The following is a 15,921-nucleotide window of genomic DNA, read 5'->3' as shown; positions in this document are numbered from 1 at the left end:
TTAGCACAGCTGAAAACAGTTGAGCTCTTTAGAGAAGCTATAAAACTGACCTTCCTTTGAGCAGATTGAGTTTCTGGAGCATCACATTTGTGGGGTCGATTAAATGCTCAAAATGGCCAGAAAAATGTCTTGACTATATTTTCTATTCATTTTACAACTTATGGTGGTAAATAAAAGTGTGACTTTTCATGGAAAACACAAAATTGTCTGGGTGACCCCAAACTTTTGAACGGTAGTGCATAAATATAACAATATAAACAACACAACAAAAAAATACCTTCCATTGCACGCAAATATGTGTGAAAAATAAAGTCAGTAGTGCAAATCAGGTGTAAACTACAAGTGGCTCGTAACCTTTGGCTCTTTGCTCACAAAGCCCTCCAAGAATCCCTTGAGGTGCCCTTTTGGCTCTGTTCAGGAACAGTAACATGTTTACATTCTTCCCTTTTATTGCACTTCTTCTCTGAGTTATTAACTTTCCCGCCTTAGAGAAAATCCTTTCTGCAGGTACGGATGTTGCAATTACTCCCAGATGTTTTTTTGCAATCTTGCTCAGAGAGGGAAATGTAGGTTCATTCATTTTCCACCAAAGATGTGGGTCTCCATCCCGTGGAATTGGCTTCTCTTCCGTGTACCGGCGCATTTCAGTAGTCGCATCAGTGCCATCTGTGCGATGCTGCTGCGATTCCAGGATTTGAGTGTCAAACTCAGTCAGCGCTCTGACTCTCCGCTCTCCGACACAGCAGGGAGGGGCGAGGTGTGAGCGGCAGAGAGAGAGAGGTGCGCTGTTTACACAGACAGATTTAGGTGGGGTTTACATTAGACCGTATCAGCGGATCATCAGATTAACGTTTTTAAAAACGATTAGCGTGCACACAGCAACGCCAATACACGATTCGCGTGCACACAGCAACGCCAATACACGGATACGCTAATCACGTGACTAATTAGACGGCACGTAAGTTGAAATGTGTAAATATGTAATGTGTAAATTTCTCCTCAGCGGCTCGGCTCCGCAGGCATCCTGCGCTCCAAATCACTCCGCCCTGAACAGCGAGTGCCCTCTGGAGGGTGCGCACTCCGGCCCTGCGCAGCTCACAGAGCGCGCGAGTGAAGCGCACGAGCAGTGATTCGGGACTGAGCCGCTCTGTGTGTGATCCCAGTGCATATTGGGCATGCGCAAGTCACTTACCACTTGCAAGTGGAAGGATGGCAAGCCTAAAGACAACCATAACTACACAATGGGCAGTATTTGCATCAGTATTTGCAGTATTTTCATACTTTTATACTCTTTAATGAAAGGTGATACAAGGCGGAAGTCCGCGCCGTTTTTCAGCAGTCGCGTCACATGACCAACGCCAGCGAATCAGGAAGGTGGATGTCACAGTGACGTTGTCCAATGACGACGTCAGCTAGAGCTCAGCACAGCGTATCCGCGTATCCTCAAGGTTTACACAGCACCGGACCAGACACGAACTGGGTTGAATACGTGGGCCCTGGCGGATTCCCGTTTCCCGGCGTTTTAATGTGAACGGACAGTGCATCCGCGAAGAAAACGAGACAGATACAGTCTAATGTAAACTTTGCCTTAGAGAGAAACTACGCTCGCATGAACTCTGAGTAAATTCGAGTAATTTACTGGACGTATTGAAGAGAAACTGCGACGAAAGTATCGATCTCATCACGCTAGTATCGATTCGATTCCGATACTCACCTTGGTATCGATACTCAGATCAATACGCCCACCCCTAGGTTCGAGCCCCGTGGCCGGCGAGGGCCTTTCTGTGTGGAGTTTGCGTGTTCTCCCCGTGTCCGCGTGGGTTTCCTCCTGGTGCTCCGGTTTCCCCCACAGTCCAAAGACATGCAGGTTAGGTTAACTGGTGACTCTAAATTGACCGTAGGTGTGAATGTGAGTGTGAATGGCTGTCTGTGTCTATGTGTCAGCCCTGTGATGACCTGGTGACTTGTCCAGGGTGTACCCCGCCTTTTGCCCGTAGTCAGCTGGGATAGGCTCCAGCTTGCCTGCGACCCTGTAGAACAGGATAAAGCGGCTAGAGATAATGAGATGAGATGAGAAGTTGACCCAAAGTGCTTTCCATAATGAGGCAGATGAAAAATTACCTTAGAGGTATACATGGATAAAGGAAAACAAATTAAGTGTAACATAAGATGATAAAAATAAAATCAAAGTAGTACAGTCATCATTATTAAAAAAAATAAAATAAATTAAGAGTGGACTTGACAAAAACCTCAACCTGAACTAAAAGCAAGAGAAAAAAGATGGGTCTTTAAATTTGATTTAAAATTGTCAAGGACTTAATATGGGACAGGAGATTATTCCAGAGCTTGGGGGCAGCAACAGAAAAGAAGAAGAAACCTTTATTTGCCACATGCACACTTCAAGCACAGTGAAATTCATCCTCTGCATTTAACCCATCTGAAGCAGTGAACACACACACACCCAGAGCAGTGGGCAGCCACACACAGCGCCCAGGGGGCAGTCAGGGGTTAGGTACCTTGCTCAAGGGCACTTCAGCCCAAGGCCGCCCCATGTTAACCTAACTGCATGGGGGAAACCAGAGCACCTGGAGGAAACCCACGCAAGACACGGGGAGAACATGCAAACTCCACACAGAAAGGCCCTCGCCGGCTGCTGGGTTCAAACCCAGAACCTTCTTGCTGTGAGGTGACCGTGCTAACCACTATACCGCCGGTCACCTTTGGTTTTAATGCGTGTATTGGGGACTGTGAGAAGATGTTGTGATGATGACCTCAGTGACCTGGGAGCAGAATATGGAATTAGCAGGTCAGTAATGTATTGTGGAGCTAATCCATTGAGGGCTTTAAAAACAAATAGTAAAATTTTAAAATCAGTTCTGTATTTCACAGGTAGCCAGTGGAGCTCAGCTAAGACAGGAGCGATGTGATGTCTTTTTTTTGTACCAAAAGTCTGACAGCTGCATTCTGAACCATTTGTAGTCTAGCCAGGGTGGAATGGGTCAACCCCGTGTATAGGGAGTTGCAGTAGTCCAGCCAGGAAGTGATAAAAGCATGAATAACAGTTTCCAGGTCCTTATGAGATAAAAATGGCTTTAATTTGGCTATGGTTTTAAGCTGATAAAAGCTACCTTTCACAACACTACTGACTTGTTTGTTAAAATTCAAAGAGGTGTCCGAGAACCCACCAAGATTTCTAACTTCATTGTGAAAATTTGCAGACAGAGGACCAAGCACATTGGTTAGGCTAGAGACAGAGCTAGGAGGGCCAAATATAATGACATTAGTTTTGTTCTCATTTAGTTGTAGGAAGTTCCTCGCCATCCAGCATCTGACATCGTCTAGACAGTTAGAAAGATAGTTCAATGAACAAGCACTGTCGGGTGTAACTGGTAGGTAAAGCCTAGAGAGAACTTCTAGATAAATTAAGTATTTAGAAAACTTCTAGATAAATTAAATATTTACATATACAAATATATTAAAAAAGATATGAAAAAAGTCCAGCAGGAGAGGTATTGCACATTGTCCGGTATTGCTTTTTGTCAGGCTAGGCTACTGCTCCTTCCCGTCCTCTGTCCTCCCGTTACCCTTGCTCCCCCCCAGAGAGTTGTTCTACAGTCTGATGGCGTGAGGGACAAAGGAGTTTTTAAGTCTGTTAGTCCTGCACTTGGGAAGGAGCATTCTGTCACTGAACAGGCTCCTCTGGTTGCTGATGACGGTGTGCAGAGGGTGACTGGCATCATCCATGATGTTCAGTAGTTTATCCATAGTCCTCTTCTCTGCCACCATCACCAGAGAGTCCAGCTTCATGCCAACCACAGAGCCGGCCCGCCTGATCAGTTTGTCCAGCCTGGACGTGTCCTTCTTGGATGTGCTGCCCCCCCAGCACACCACGGTGTAAAACAGGACACTGGCAACCATGGACTGATAGAACATCCACAGGAGTTTCCTGCAGGACAGCAGCCTCCTCAGGAAGTACAGCCTGCTCTGTACCACCTGTACAGGAAGGTACAGGAAGGTACATTTTTCAGGATTATACACTTCCTGTTTGTGTTACAATATCATTTAACTGCAATACAATATCATTTGAAACTTCGAGGTCAGGCAAAATCTCATTGTTAAAAAAAACAAACAACTAATTTAATTAGCTTGAAAGCTTGTCTAGACCGGGCGGCATGGTGGTGTAGTGGTTAGCAATGTTGCCTCACAGCAAGAAGGTCCTGGGTTTGAGCCCAGCAGCTGGCGAGGGCCTTTCTGTGTGGAGTTTGCATGTTGTCCACGTGGGTTTCCCCCACAGTCCAAAGGCATGCAGGTTATGCTAATTGGTGGCTCTAAATTGACCGTAGGTGTGAATGGTTGTTTGTCTCTGTGTGTTAGCCCTGCGATGACCTGGCGACTTGTCCAGGGTGTACCCCGCCTCTCGCCCATAGGGATAGGCTTCAGCTTGCCTGTGACCCTGTAGAACAGGACAAGCGGCTACAGATAATGGATGGATCGATGGATTGTCTAGACTTGGTTAAAGGTGCTGACTGCAAAGTTGAATTTTGGGCAAAATGTTCTATTTCTATTACTGTTGGAGTTTCAAGATGTTTCGCTGCTGCACACACCTTGTCCAGCATTTTACAATTCCAGAGATTACCGAACCAAGTGAGCAGTGATATCACGTGACCACTGTAGGGTGTTTGAACCAAACTACTTTTAACCAAAACAAGTTGGCATGGGCAAACATGGCAGACTCGGCTCTCTCATCAGCTAAAAGCCAACGGAAGGAAAAGGAAAGCCTGCCTAGTGGGTGCAACTGCAAGATAGAGCAAGGTTAGATGACATGTCATTTTTCTGGACAGATAACAATCATTCTAGTTAGTGCTTGGAGTTATACCCCTAATGTTTTCATTTTACAGGAAAGAAATGAGAACACAAAAACAATAACAGGGAAAAGATATTATTTGCCTTTTGTTTCACAGATCTATTTGCGAATGTTAACAACAAATTACATCCCTGCAACTCAAAACTCTCCGAGTTCAATGCAGAGTCACAATGTTACCTCAAATATATGAGGTAATGAAAGGGGGAAAAAAAGTCAAGAAATGTAGCAAGCTAAGCTACACCAACATAGCAAAAGTAGTTTACTACATCAGACCTGAGTATTCCAATTACATAGTTAAGTGATAAACCTGGATAAGTTAGCTCAGAATAAGTGGTACTGAAAGCTATTTGATTCAGAAAACAATGACGTTACCACCACACTACTGAAAAATGTAGTTATACTAGTGACGCCGTTACTTGTAGCAAAGCTACTGCCCAACACTGCTAGCTCAGCTCACTGAGGAAATGGGAATTGTGGCATACAAACACACAAATCCTCACTTCACCCAAACAAGGAGTTCTGTCACTTGTGTACTCGCGTGCAAAACTGTATTGCACGTGTGCTCATGAGGTAAATTCACTCCTCACACAGACCAATTTTTTTGTAGCACGTGCAATATACAGTATGTTATATTATACAGCCCTGTAGACAGTCATACAGTGGTGCTTGAAAGACCTTAATCCAATCGAAATGTTGTGGATGGACCTGAAGCGAGCAGTTCATGTGAGGAAACCCACCAACATCCCAGAGTTGAAGCTGTTCTGTACGGAGGAACAGGCTAAAATTCCTCCAAGCCGGTGTGCAGGACTGATCAACAGTTACCGGAAATGTTTAGTTGCAGTTATTGCTGCACAAGGGGGTCACACCAGATACTGAAAGCAAAGGTTCACTTACTTTTGCCAATCATAGATATGTAATATTGGATCATTTTCCTCAATAAATAAATGACCAAGTATAATATTTTTGTCTCATTTGTTTAACTGGGTTCTCTTTATCTACTTTTAGGACTTGTGTGAAAATCTGATAAAGCTTTAGGTTATATTTATATTTATGCAGAAATATAGACAATTCTAAAGGGTTCACAAACTTTCAAGCACCACTGTATTTTGAGGGGTGGGGCGGTGCCACCCGTTTTGACACACCCCTGCCTTAGAATAAACGGTTGTTCCACAAGTCTCGCAGTGAGGGAGTTAAAAGTGAAGAATCATTAATTTATTCAAAGCGAAAGTGAAAGTTTCATGTGGTTTTACACAGTCACTCTGAAGAACAGTTGAGGTAGGTGCTTCTTACGTAGCTGTATATACTCAAAATTTGTGCGTGTGTGTAAAACGTCAATGAATTAGCTAATCTGCACATGAGGTTTTACAAGTTTGTCTAAAATGTTTGGGATACCATCCTACTAACTAGTTACCTCCGCCAAGGAGGTTATGTTTTCAGTAGCGTTGGTTTGTTTGTTTGTTGGTTTGTCTGTTAGCAACATTACGGAAAAAGTTATGAATGGATTGCTCTGAAACTTTTTCCAGAGGTGTGACTGGGCACAAGTAACAATTCATTAAATTTTGGTGGTGATCCAGATCACCGTCTGGATCCCGGAATTTTTAAAGGATTCTTGGCGGAGGTCTGCGCTCTCCAAGTGCTTTTCTAGTATTTTATATATATGTTATATATTACCACTAAAAAAACATCTAAACCTCACATATCAACCATTTTGAATCATTTCAAACGAGCTGCAAAAACTACTTTTCTTCCTCTGTATCACTGGAGCTGATACAACAATTACCATTTTCACTTTCCTTTCACTCAACCTGAGTGCTTGACAGAAACTACCTATGCAAATAACTACCGAATAGGCTATATATTAAAAAGAATAACTAAAAGTTGTAAAACCATTAATTAATGACTTTATTATTTGGATCAGTGTTTTTAAGAGACGTGTGTACTCTTTTGTTGTCACAATTCATTCCTATTCTCATTAAAATTTTCAGTGAGAAGTTAAAAAGGAAAAGGTGGCTTAAAGTAGCTTTTGGATGTGTTTGACTTTTATATGCTGTAATTACGCCTTGTTCTGAATGTCAGCAGGAGGAACCTTTTTCATTCAGAGGCAGATATAAAAACAGAATGTGGTCGAGTCAGTCATATGGGTTGACATAACAGGGATTCCTGCACCTCTGCTGGCACAGACTGGTTCCAGAGAGCTGAGGAAAGTCCCTGCTGTGCAAGAACTGCCTCCAAACCTGTCAACATGGTGAAGGAATTTTGGTTTCAACTTCTATAGCACAGAAGGGCATGGAGCCATACTGGCTTTATAGTGAATTTAAAGTCCCTAAACCCCACTTTTGTAAAAAGCAACAATCGTTATGTTGATTGACCATGTGTTTTCGAACCATAGCTGATCCAAAAGGCCATAAATTGATGGAAAATCAATAAGATCAGCCAATTTTCACGGAATCTGCTGAGACTAAACCAGAAGATCCCGAAGGGGTGTGTGATGTCACGTGTAACAATCCAGGTATCAATTTCGTTCCCATGCACAGCAGTAGTTAGACCAGTCCCAATACGGAGTCATGTTTTAGAAACAATTCTGATAGTGATTGGGATTCTTATATGTCGGATGAAGGGGCAGAAGATTATCAAGGATATTCTGGAGTAAATGGTTATCTTTTCGAGCCCCCAAGACGAGAAACTGCCAGTTCACGACAGTCCCACTCACCGCCGATAGTGCACCACCAGCCAGAGAGAATTGGAAACACAGATTGGTTTGTGGATTTTTATTCTAAGCTGGCCACTGCAAAATATCGAGAAAATATTTACATGTACCTCAATAAATGCAGAAATATAATCTTTAAAACGTATACTTATTCAGTGTAATTACTGAAAGAAAATATGAAGTGGGCGATAATAGAGGAATCAACGAACTGTCCAAATGTCAGATCAAATGTCATTTATTAAATCAATGGGTTTCTTTTTTGCTCCAATAATTCCCATGTGGTGGTGATGAACACTTAATGGCTCAGATTTATTATTAGTAGGCGACATGAAATCTGCCTGCTTTGTTTGCACAAACCTCACCTGCTATCGCTTTAGATTAGTGTCGTTTCTCGGAAATTCATGAACTGAATGTCCTGTTGTATATGGATTTGAACATCCAAACACAACTCAGTACTTTCCCATTGTTATTTTTGTAAAATTCCATCAACAATATCCGATTTCAGTGCGTAAACAAGCATGGAGTCAGATAAACGGAAATGACCCATGCACACAGAGGCGATTCTAGAGTCTGTTGTGGCCCCAAGCAAAAATTTCCAGGGGGCCCTTCTGACCAGTGTTCATCACCAATCTGCTATAAATAATCTGACACCAACGAAAAATGTATGAAACCAAAGTTTTTTAAATTCCAAATGTGAAAATACAGTTGTAAAGAACAATAAAAACACAAAATAAATAAGCCCTCGGGCCCCGACTCTCGGGGGGCCCCTGGGCCAGGGGGCCCCAAGCAGTTGCCTGCCTTGCCTGTTCACAAGCTGCGCATCTGCATGCACGATGTCATGCGAGATTATCCCGGAGGCAAGGCTGCCTTTTTCCGGGACCCGGAAGCCGCGATTTATTGATAGGTTTGTGCTTGACAGTAAAATAACAAATAATTAATATAATTTCTCCCTGCTTTAATTCATTTTGGTTGTTACTAATGATGTATTCATTTTAAAGCATTACAATAGGGCATTACATACACTTTAAACAGTCATTGTATTCAAAAGTGACACAAAAGAGGAGTGTCTGAGGCCCTCTAGTGGCTGTGTGCAGTACAATTGTAAACCATTTTTGCTACTGAATGGCAAAGAAGCCATGCAGTGTGTGTGACAAAGTGTCCAGAAGAACTGTGGCTGGTTCTGCAAGATGCTCAGTAAAACCTGCAGCTCATTTCCTTATAAAACTGCACTAACTGGACCTAAGACTACTATTTTTTTTTTAAAGCAAAGTGTCATCTCACACCAAATATTGACTCTGTTTCATTTGTTATGTCTTACTGCTTACTGTTTATAGCATTTTTTTATTTTGAAACAGATCATTTCATTATTTTAAGACATTTTTGGTCTACAGCATTTCTTTACGTGTGCCTAAGACTTGGCGGCATGGTGGTGTAGTGGTTAGCACGGTCACCTCACAGCAAGAAGGTTCCAGGTTCAAACCCAGTGGCTGGCGGCCTTTCTGTGTGGAGTTTGCATGTTGTCTGCGTGGGTTTCCTCCAGGTGCTCCGGTTTCCCCCAAAGACATGCGGTTAGGTTAATGTGGGGCGGCCTTGGGCTGAAGTGCCCTTGAGCAAGGTACCTAACCCCTGACTGCTCCCCGGGCGCTGTACTGTGGCTGCCCACTGCTTCAGATGGGTTAAATTCAGAGGATGAATTTCACTGTGCTTGAAGTGTGCATGTGACAAATAAAGGTTTCTTCTTCTACTGCATATCTTCACAAATTACTTCATTACTATCAAGTTAAATTGATTTTGATATCTCCTCCAGTGTTTTTCCTTTCAATAGATACATTTTATAGGAGTTAATTGGTTAAAAATGAAAGGACATGGTTGACGATTGATGATTTTATATGTGACAGTCGAGTCAAAGCATGCTGCAACAGAAGACATACGGTCGAGTGTAATTTCTGAAAATACAATAAAACAAAGTATGGTTGAAGAAAACTTACAAGAACAATAGATGTCTGGTAGAAGTTCAGAACAAAAGCTGCTTGATTCTTCAGAGATTGTATATAATTTGCAGACAATATCGGTATAAATTACTGACTTATTTAAATCATACGTCATGATCCATCATGTTGACGCTTCAGAAATAATGGCCAAATACATTTTTTGTTTTGTATTTTACAGCATATGCTTTCAGTTAATCCATGTTTCATGATTTAAAGTGGACATGCTAAGAGATTATTTGTCTTTATTCACAGGAAAGATGACCACAAGAGTATCGTTAGGGAAGAAGTACTTCATTCTTCTAACTGGAAAGACATTGAAGTCTGATGAACACTTCATAACTCGGCTCAAAAATGAAGCAAACTGGCTGGAGAAGGTGGAGACAGTGAGTGCGTGTGATTTCATTCTGGCTTTCTGCCCTGTCGTTTCACGAGCTGGAACTGACATTGAAGTAGCCGTGAAAAAGCTTCATGATACTTCAGGTAGTCGACCATCTTTTCAAAATGATTTGTTGTTCAAACTCATTTTAGTGTATGTAATGTGTGTGTGTGTGTGTGTGTGTGTATAAAATAATATTTGCATGTTTTTTTTTTTTTCTCTCCCCCAAAGCTACAAAACCTGCTGTTCTGGTGGTGCTCCATCACACGTTTGATCCAGAGCATGTTATACCAGACAGCAGCAGAGCTGTAAACACAAAGAATATAATCACCTTCGACTGTCTGTTCCATGAAGATCAGGGATTACTGCAGTGCAAGAAAAATTATGATGTCTTTGAGTCCATTAAAATGCAGACAGAACCACCGGTATTTACTGTAATTAATCTTTGAATCAAAGCATTTTAATGAATCTTTACTGTGTCTTCATACCTTGAATTCCCATGAATAAGGGGTGATGTTTATTCTTTAAACAAGACACAGTACTAAAAATGAATGCATGCAAAAACAGTGATTTACAGTGAAGTGATATTTACACCTAGAATTATTCATGAAGCAATGTGACATCTTATTAGCATTTATACTGTATATAATCATAATCGTATAATGTACAATTGTAACTTAACATCACCAAAAACTACTCACAGTGCAAATGCAATGGTATAACAGTAACCATACAACAACATACTGCTCAGCAACTGGGGAGGGAAAACGCAGAGCTTAAATAGGGTGAATAAAACGGGTGTGGGTAAACACAGGAAGTGAGGCAGACGATAAAGGAAGGAATTCAAAGGCAAGGCTAGGGGCTTAGGCGATAGAGGAAATAACTTCAGATCTGTTAACTCTATTTGCTCATGCTGTGAAGGAAAAGGGAGGGATAGCCCACTCCAAAATTCCTGTTAGTACTAGTACAGCTGAATGGCCAGCCCTTTGTCCTGTGTTGTGATTAACCATGACTAGTTTGGCTCTTCAGGAGGTAACATGCATGCTCAACAGGGTTACCATCTGGTGATTGTCTTAGGCTACATCCACACGACAACGGCAACGAGATTTTTTTTTTAAATATCGCGTCCACATGGGCAACGGATCAGTAAAATATCAGGTACATATGGCAATGCAACACTTCCTGAAAACGATGCAATACACATGCCACACCTCTACGTGCGCTGTAAGACGGTCCCATCGGAGACACCAGAACAATAGAAGAAGTACGGCGCATGCGCATAAACCCCTTCTTCTACCCGGCGTCATAGACATATAAACATAGACGCCGCATTGAGCCTGGTGGCCCGTTGCTGGGATACGTCAGAGTGTCCGCCATATTGGATGTGGCAAATCTTCCCCGTAAACCAATGCAAGTAAATGGACTGAACTTCATAAAACCCCTTTCTACAATAATGTTTAACTCAATGCCTTTTATTCACCCATTAAGACACACACGTATATATTTGGGAAACAAACAGGCATCAAAACAACATGTATAACTTTTAATGTGATGGTTATAAATAGTGGGCGAAATACCCGTCAATATTCCGTGGGAGGTGTGACCTAAATTTCCTCAACACTTGTTTTTTTTTTTTTATTCTGCTGCTACTATCGTAGGCTACTAACGATATCTACACATCAAGGCATGTTTTGGAGCTCAGCGGGGATCGTGTAGAATAATGTGCTGTGCTTACGCTGCTGAAGCCGTGCCGTGCTGTCTCCGCATTACTTTCATTAAATGCCGTGCAGATAGGCTATAAGATGTCTCCAATAACAATTTTTGCAATATACAGTGCTATATGGAAAAAACCTCAATTAAACCATATTACAATGGGATTGCTCCATGTGATTGCTTCACAGTCTGACATGCTTCCAATCTCTTCTATTTTTGAGTGTGCCATCACCATCTGACAGCTGGTGGTGAAATTGGTTGGGTGGGCTATGAAATAAATTATAAATTTATTTATAAATTATAAATTGTTTGGAGACAGATTTCACCGAGCGGCTATTATGCGCAAGACTTCATATTAGCCACAAAGTCAGAAAAATTTGTTCGTAAAATTACGTTATAATGACCAAATACAATGAAAAGTATTTTTCCGGTCTCACCTGTGAAAGGTGATCTTGTTTGGACGGTAAACCTGTTGGTACAGTTAAACACAGCACATGAATGAGGCATCTTTATTCTCCGCTTTGCCTCATCCAATATGGCGGCGAGGATGACGTATGATTCTTCGCGGAAGGCGGCGTCTATGTTTATATGTCTATGCCCAGCGTGAAGCACTCACAGTCATGTGGTTGTGACGTCATCGTAAACAAATCCGTTCTACTCATCCAGACGACTTCGCAATGGCGCCGTTGCCAGATCTTTCCACTCTGGAACCCGTTCTCAAAAGATTTCATTTTGGGGCACCCAAAACGCCGGTGCCGTGTGGATGCCAGGCTGAAACGATAAACAATTTTATCAGATTCACCCGAATCCGTTGCCGTGTGGACAGGGCCTTAAACAGTCCAGTCTTAAACCTTCCATTTTTCCCCTGATGAAGTCCTTTGTTGTGTTGGCAGTGTGTTTTGGGTCTCTGACTTGCTGCATGATGAAGTTCCTCCCAGTTAGATTGGATGCATTTCTAAATCAAATAAATTGGCAGAAAAAATATTTCTGTAGACTTCTATCATGAGTTACATCATTAGTAGATATCTGAGCCCATTTCAGAAGTAGCCATGCAAGCCCAAGCCATGACACCACGTCCACTGTGCTTGACTGATGAGCTCGCATTGTATGTACATGTTCAAATCAAATCTGAACTTCAGGATTCTAGTAATTCCTGTATCTGTGTTGTTCACTGAATATTTCAATGGATATATCTGTTTTAACTTGTTTTGTTTTATTAGATGCAAAAAGCATTAATTCTCATGAAAGGTAACATTTATATATCTATATGTATATATAATATTAACTGGAATTATTTTTTCAAAAATTAAGGTTATGATGAATGTAAAACAGTTACAAGACTTGATTTTGCTTTTTAGAATGGAAAACTAAAATCAGGGGTAATGAACAAGGACCTTCCTCTCACGTGAGTATGCAAACATACAGGTTACTAAGAATAACAAAACACTATCACAATTTATTACTTTTTCTCCTGTCCTCCTCTGTGTTGACAGTTGTTTCTTGCTCCTTTTTTTTCCTTTCAGAAAAGTACTGTAGAACAGATTTTAGTCAACTCAGTCAATTAGCAATCAAAATACGTGGTCCAGTCAGCTTATTTACTAGATTCCTTTTAGGCAAAATCATTTGTTTCTGTGAGATTTTTTGTTTTTATTTCTAAGTATATCTGTGATTTTTGTACTCCGATACCCCATTCCATTCCAGATTTAGTCACCCTGTGCCATTATGGTAACCTCCACTGTTCTAGGAAGGCTTTCCACTAGGTTTTGGAGTGTGGGATTTGTGCTCATTCAGCTAGAAGAGCATTAGTGAGGTCAGGCACTGATGTTGGGTGAGGAGGCCTGGGGTGCAGTCAGTGTTCCAGTTCATCCCAAAGGTGTTGAGTGAGGTTGGGGGTCTGTTGAGGAGGTGTGAGCGAGGTCATGAAATGGGGATGAGGTTGGGCAAGAAGAGGCAGGGGAGGGGAGAGAATGTGAAGTGTGTGGTTGTAGCCATCCCGCAGAAGAGTGGTGGTGGTGGGTTGGGGCCACGCCATCAAATCTGTTGAAGTAAAGGTTCAGCTCATTCGCCCTTTCCACATTGCCATCCACTTCTTCACTGTTGGTTGGCTTGTAACCAGTGATGGTCTTTATTCCACTCCACACCTCTCTCATGTTGTTCTGTTGGAGTTTCCAGTCCAATTTCCTCCTGTACTTTTCCTTGGCCTCCCTGATCATTGCTCTCAGTTCATGCTGTACTTCTCGTACCTCCTCCTTGTTGCCTGCTCTGAAAGTCCTCTTCTTCTCATTTAAGAGGGCTTTGATGTCCTTCGTTACCCATGGCTTGTTGTTGGGGTAACAGCTGACAGTCCTAGCTGGGACAATGGTGTCCACACAGAAGTTGATGTATCCCATGATGCACTCTGTGAGCCCATCAATGTCGTCTCCATGGGGCTCATACAGTGTCTGCCAGTCTGTCACCTCGAAGCATCCCTGCAGTGTCTCACTGGCCTCGTCTGTCCATCTCCTCACTATCTTTGATGTGGTGGGCAGTCTCTTCACCAGAGGCACATAGCAGAGGGAGAGGTAAATCAGGTTGTGGTCTGACCTGCCCAGTGGGGGGAGGGGGGAAGAGCTTTAAGCCTCTTTAAAGTGCATATCACGGGTAAATTCAGGAGCAAGATCAATGTAATTCTCCTATTTTATATTAAACTTTGGTCAAATATCTGGCACATTTTGCATTTTGTGCAATTTTTTTACCTTGCACAATACCAGAAAAATTCAGTTGAAATCAATCCATTAGAGGCGAATTGGTCCGCCTCTGAAAAAACTTGGCATTTGGATTTCCCGGCAAACATTGATTTTCGTGACGTCACGTGCGGGACGCCTCCTTCTGAATCCTACGTCAGCGCTGGTTTGTTTATGAGAAAACGACCTGGTGGTTTTCTGCAAATTTCTTCAACGTTATCACGTAATTATTAAAATGGTTAACAGATGTATCGTAGGAGGGTGTAGCAACACCAATCTTGATGGGATTAGCACTCATTGTTTCCCAAAAGACCGGACAATGAGAGAGAAATGGGAGCGCTTCGTGCCAGGCTCCTGGAAGCCGAGGACCAAAGCAGAGCCGAGAAAAAAAACAAGAAAATTGGCGATTCACAAGTTGACTGTTGCCAGGGTAGGAAATAAGAGAGACTATACTCTAAATTAGGCATTCCTGTGTTTGTGTGGTACACGGATAATGTTATTTATTGACACACACAAAGGTAAACAACACGAAAGCGCTGGGTGATAATACACTTAGTTGGATTAGATTAGGTAGAACTTTAGTGATCCCTTTGGGAGGGTTCCCTCAGGGGTTCCCTCAGGGAAATTAAAAACCTACAGTCCACAGCCTGGTAAAAAGCAGCCAAAGTAGAGTCTAAAGTAGCATGTTTAAAGTCCCCAGAAATGATGATAAATGCCTCAGGGTGCTGTGTCTGCAGCCTTGCTGTGACAGAGTGAATCCCCTCACATGCAGCGACTGTGTCTGCCCTCGGAGTGATGTAAACACAGATGGTGATGCTAGCAGCTCCAAGTCTGGGCAACATAAGACTGTCTTTACAGAGAAATGTCCCGGGTTACACCAGTGGTTGTTCACGTTAATGATGAGTCCCCCATCTTTGCCTTTCCCGCATGCTTTAGTGTCTCTGTCAGCTCTCACAGCAGTGAATCCCCGCAGGTCCACGCTAGCATCCGGTACAAGGTGTGTTAGCCATGTCTCCGTAAAATTAATAATCTGCTCTCCCAGTAAATCTGCTGGTTGTTCAGCGTGGATAGCTCATCAATCTTATTCGGCAGCGAGTTCACATTCCCCATGGTACCGGAGGGAATGGATGGTTTGTAGCGCTGCCGGTTGTCCGCTAGCCTAGCCTTTAGCTTAGCCCCGGCTTTGCAGCCCCTGAGTTTCCTCCTCAGCTTGGCCGGGATGGGGTGTCGTATCCTGGCTCGTCCCATTGTTTTCAGGGCCAGCAGCTCCTCTCTCGAATAAGTGAGAAAACTGGCTCCTGGTTACGTGTTAAAGTTAAAAATATGCATGGGATATGAAGAAAAGCACACTATGTCTTCGTAAGAAGAGCAGAAAAGTAAAAAGGTGGAAAAAAAGAGGGTTAAAGAGCTAAAAACTACAGAGCTACTGGAGAGGCAGTCGTCTCACACAGCACCCAAGGTCACATTTTCTTTACATTTTACTTCACATGTATCAAGGGATCTGCGTGTCAGGGCTTGAGATCTTGGGACCTGTCAAACACATTAAA

At 42.5% G+C, this 15,921-nt stretch overlaps 1 protein-coding gene across 3 annotated transcripts in view; it reads left to right on the top strand.

Moving 5' to 3' along the window:
- Nucleotides 1-15,921, top strand: part of LOC132875720 (interaptin-like) — a 40,673-nt gene that overhangs the window by 1,529 nt on the left and 23,223 nt on the right. The window contains exons 1-5 of one of the 3 annotated variants that reach the window (XM_060912719.1): nucleotides 6,058-6,139; nucleotides 9,815-10,042; nucleotides 10,170-10,363; nucleotides 12,872-12,899; nucleotides 13,010-13,056. In XM_060912719.1, coding sequence (XP_060768702.1) covers nucleotides 9,820-10,042; nucleotides 10,170-10,363; nucleotides 12,872-12,899; nucleotides 13,010-13,056 — 492 coding nt within the window. In that variant the 5' untranslated portion in view covers nucleotides 6,058-6,139; nucleotides 9,815-9,819. Of the gene's footprint in view, nucleotides 1-6,057; nucleotides 6,140-6,940; nucleotides 7,110-9,814; nucleotides 10,043-10,169; nucleotides 10,364-12,871; nucleotides 12,900-13,009; nucleotides 13,057-15,921 lie in introns of those variants that run through there. The other 2 variants (XM_060912720.1, XM_060912718.1) reach the window with 2 other exon arrangements.

This window comes from Neoarius graeffei, chromosome 28 (genome assembly GCF_027579695.1).
Source record: "Neoarius graeffei isolate fNeoGra1 chromosome 28, fNeoGra1.pri, whole genome shotgun sequence".
Classification (NCBI taxonomy): domain Eukaryota; kingdom Metazoa; phylum Chordata; class Actinopteri; order Siluriformes; family Ariidae; genus Neoarius; species Neoarius graeffei.
Note: the sequence above shows the minus strand (reverse complement) of the source record. Positions and strands in the feature narration are given on the sequence as shown.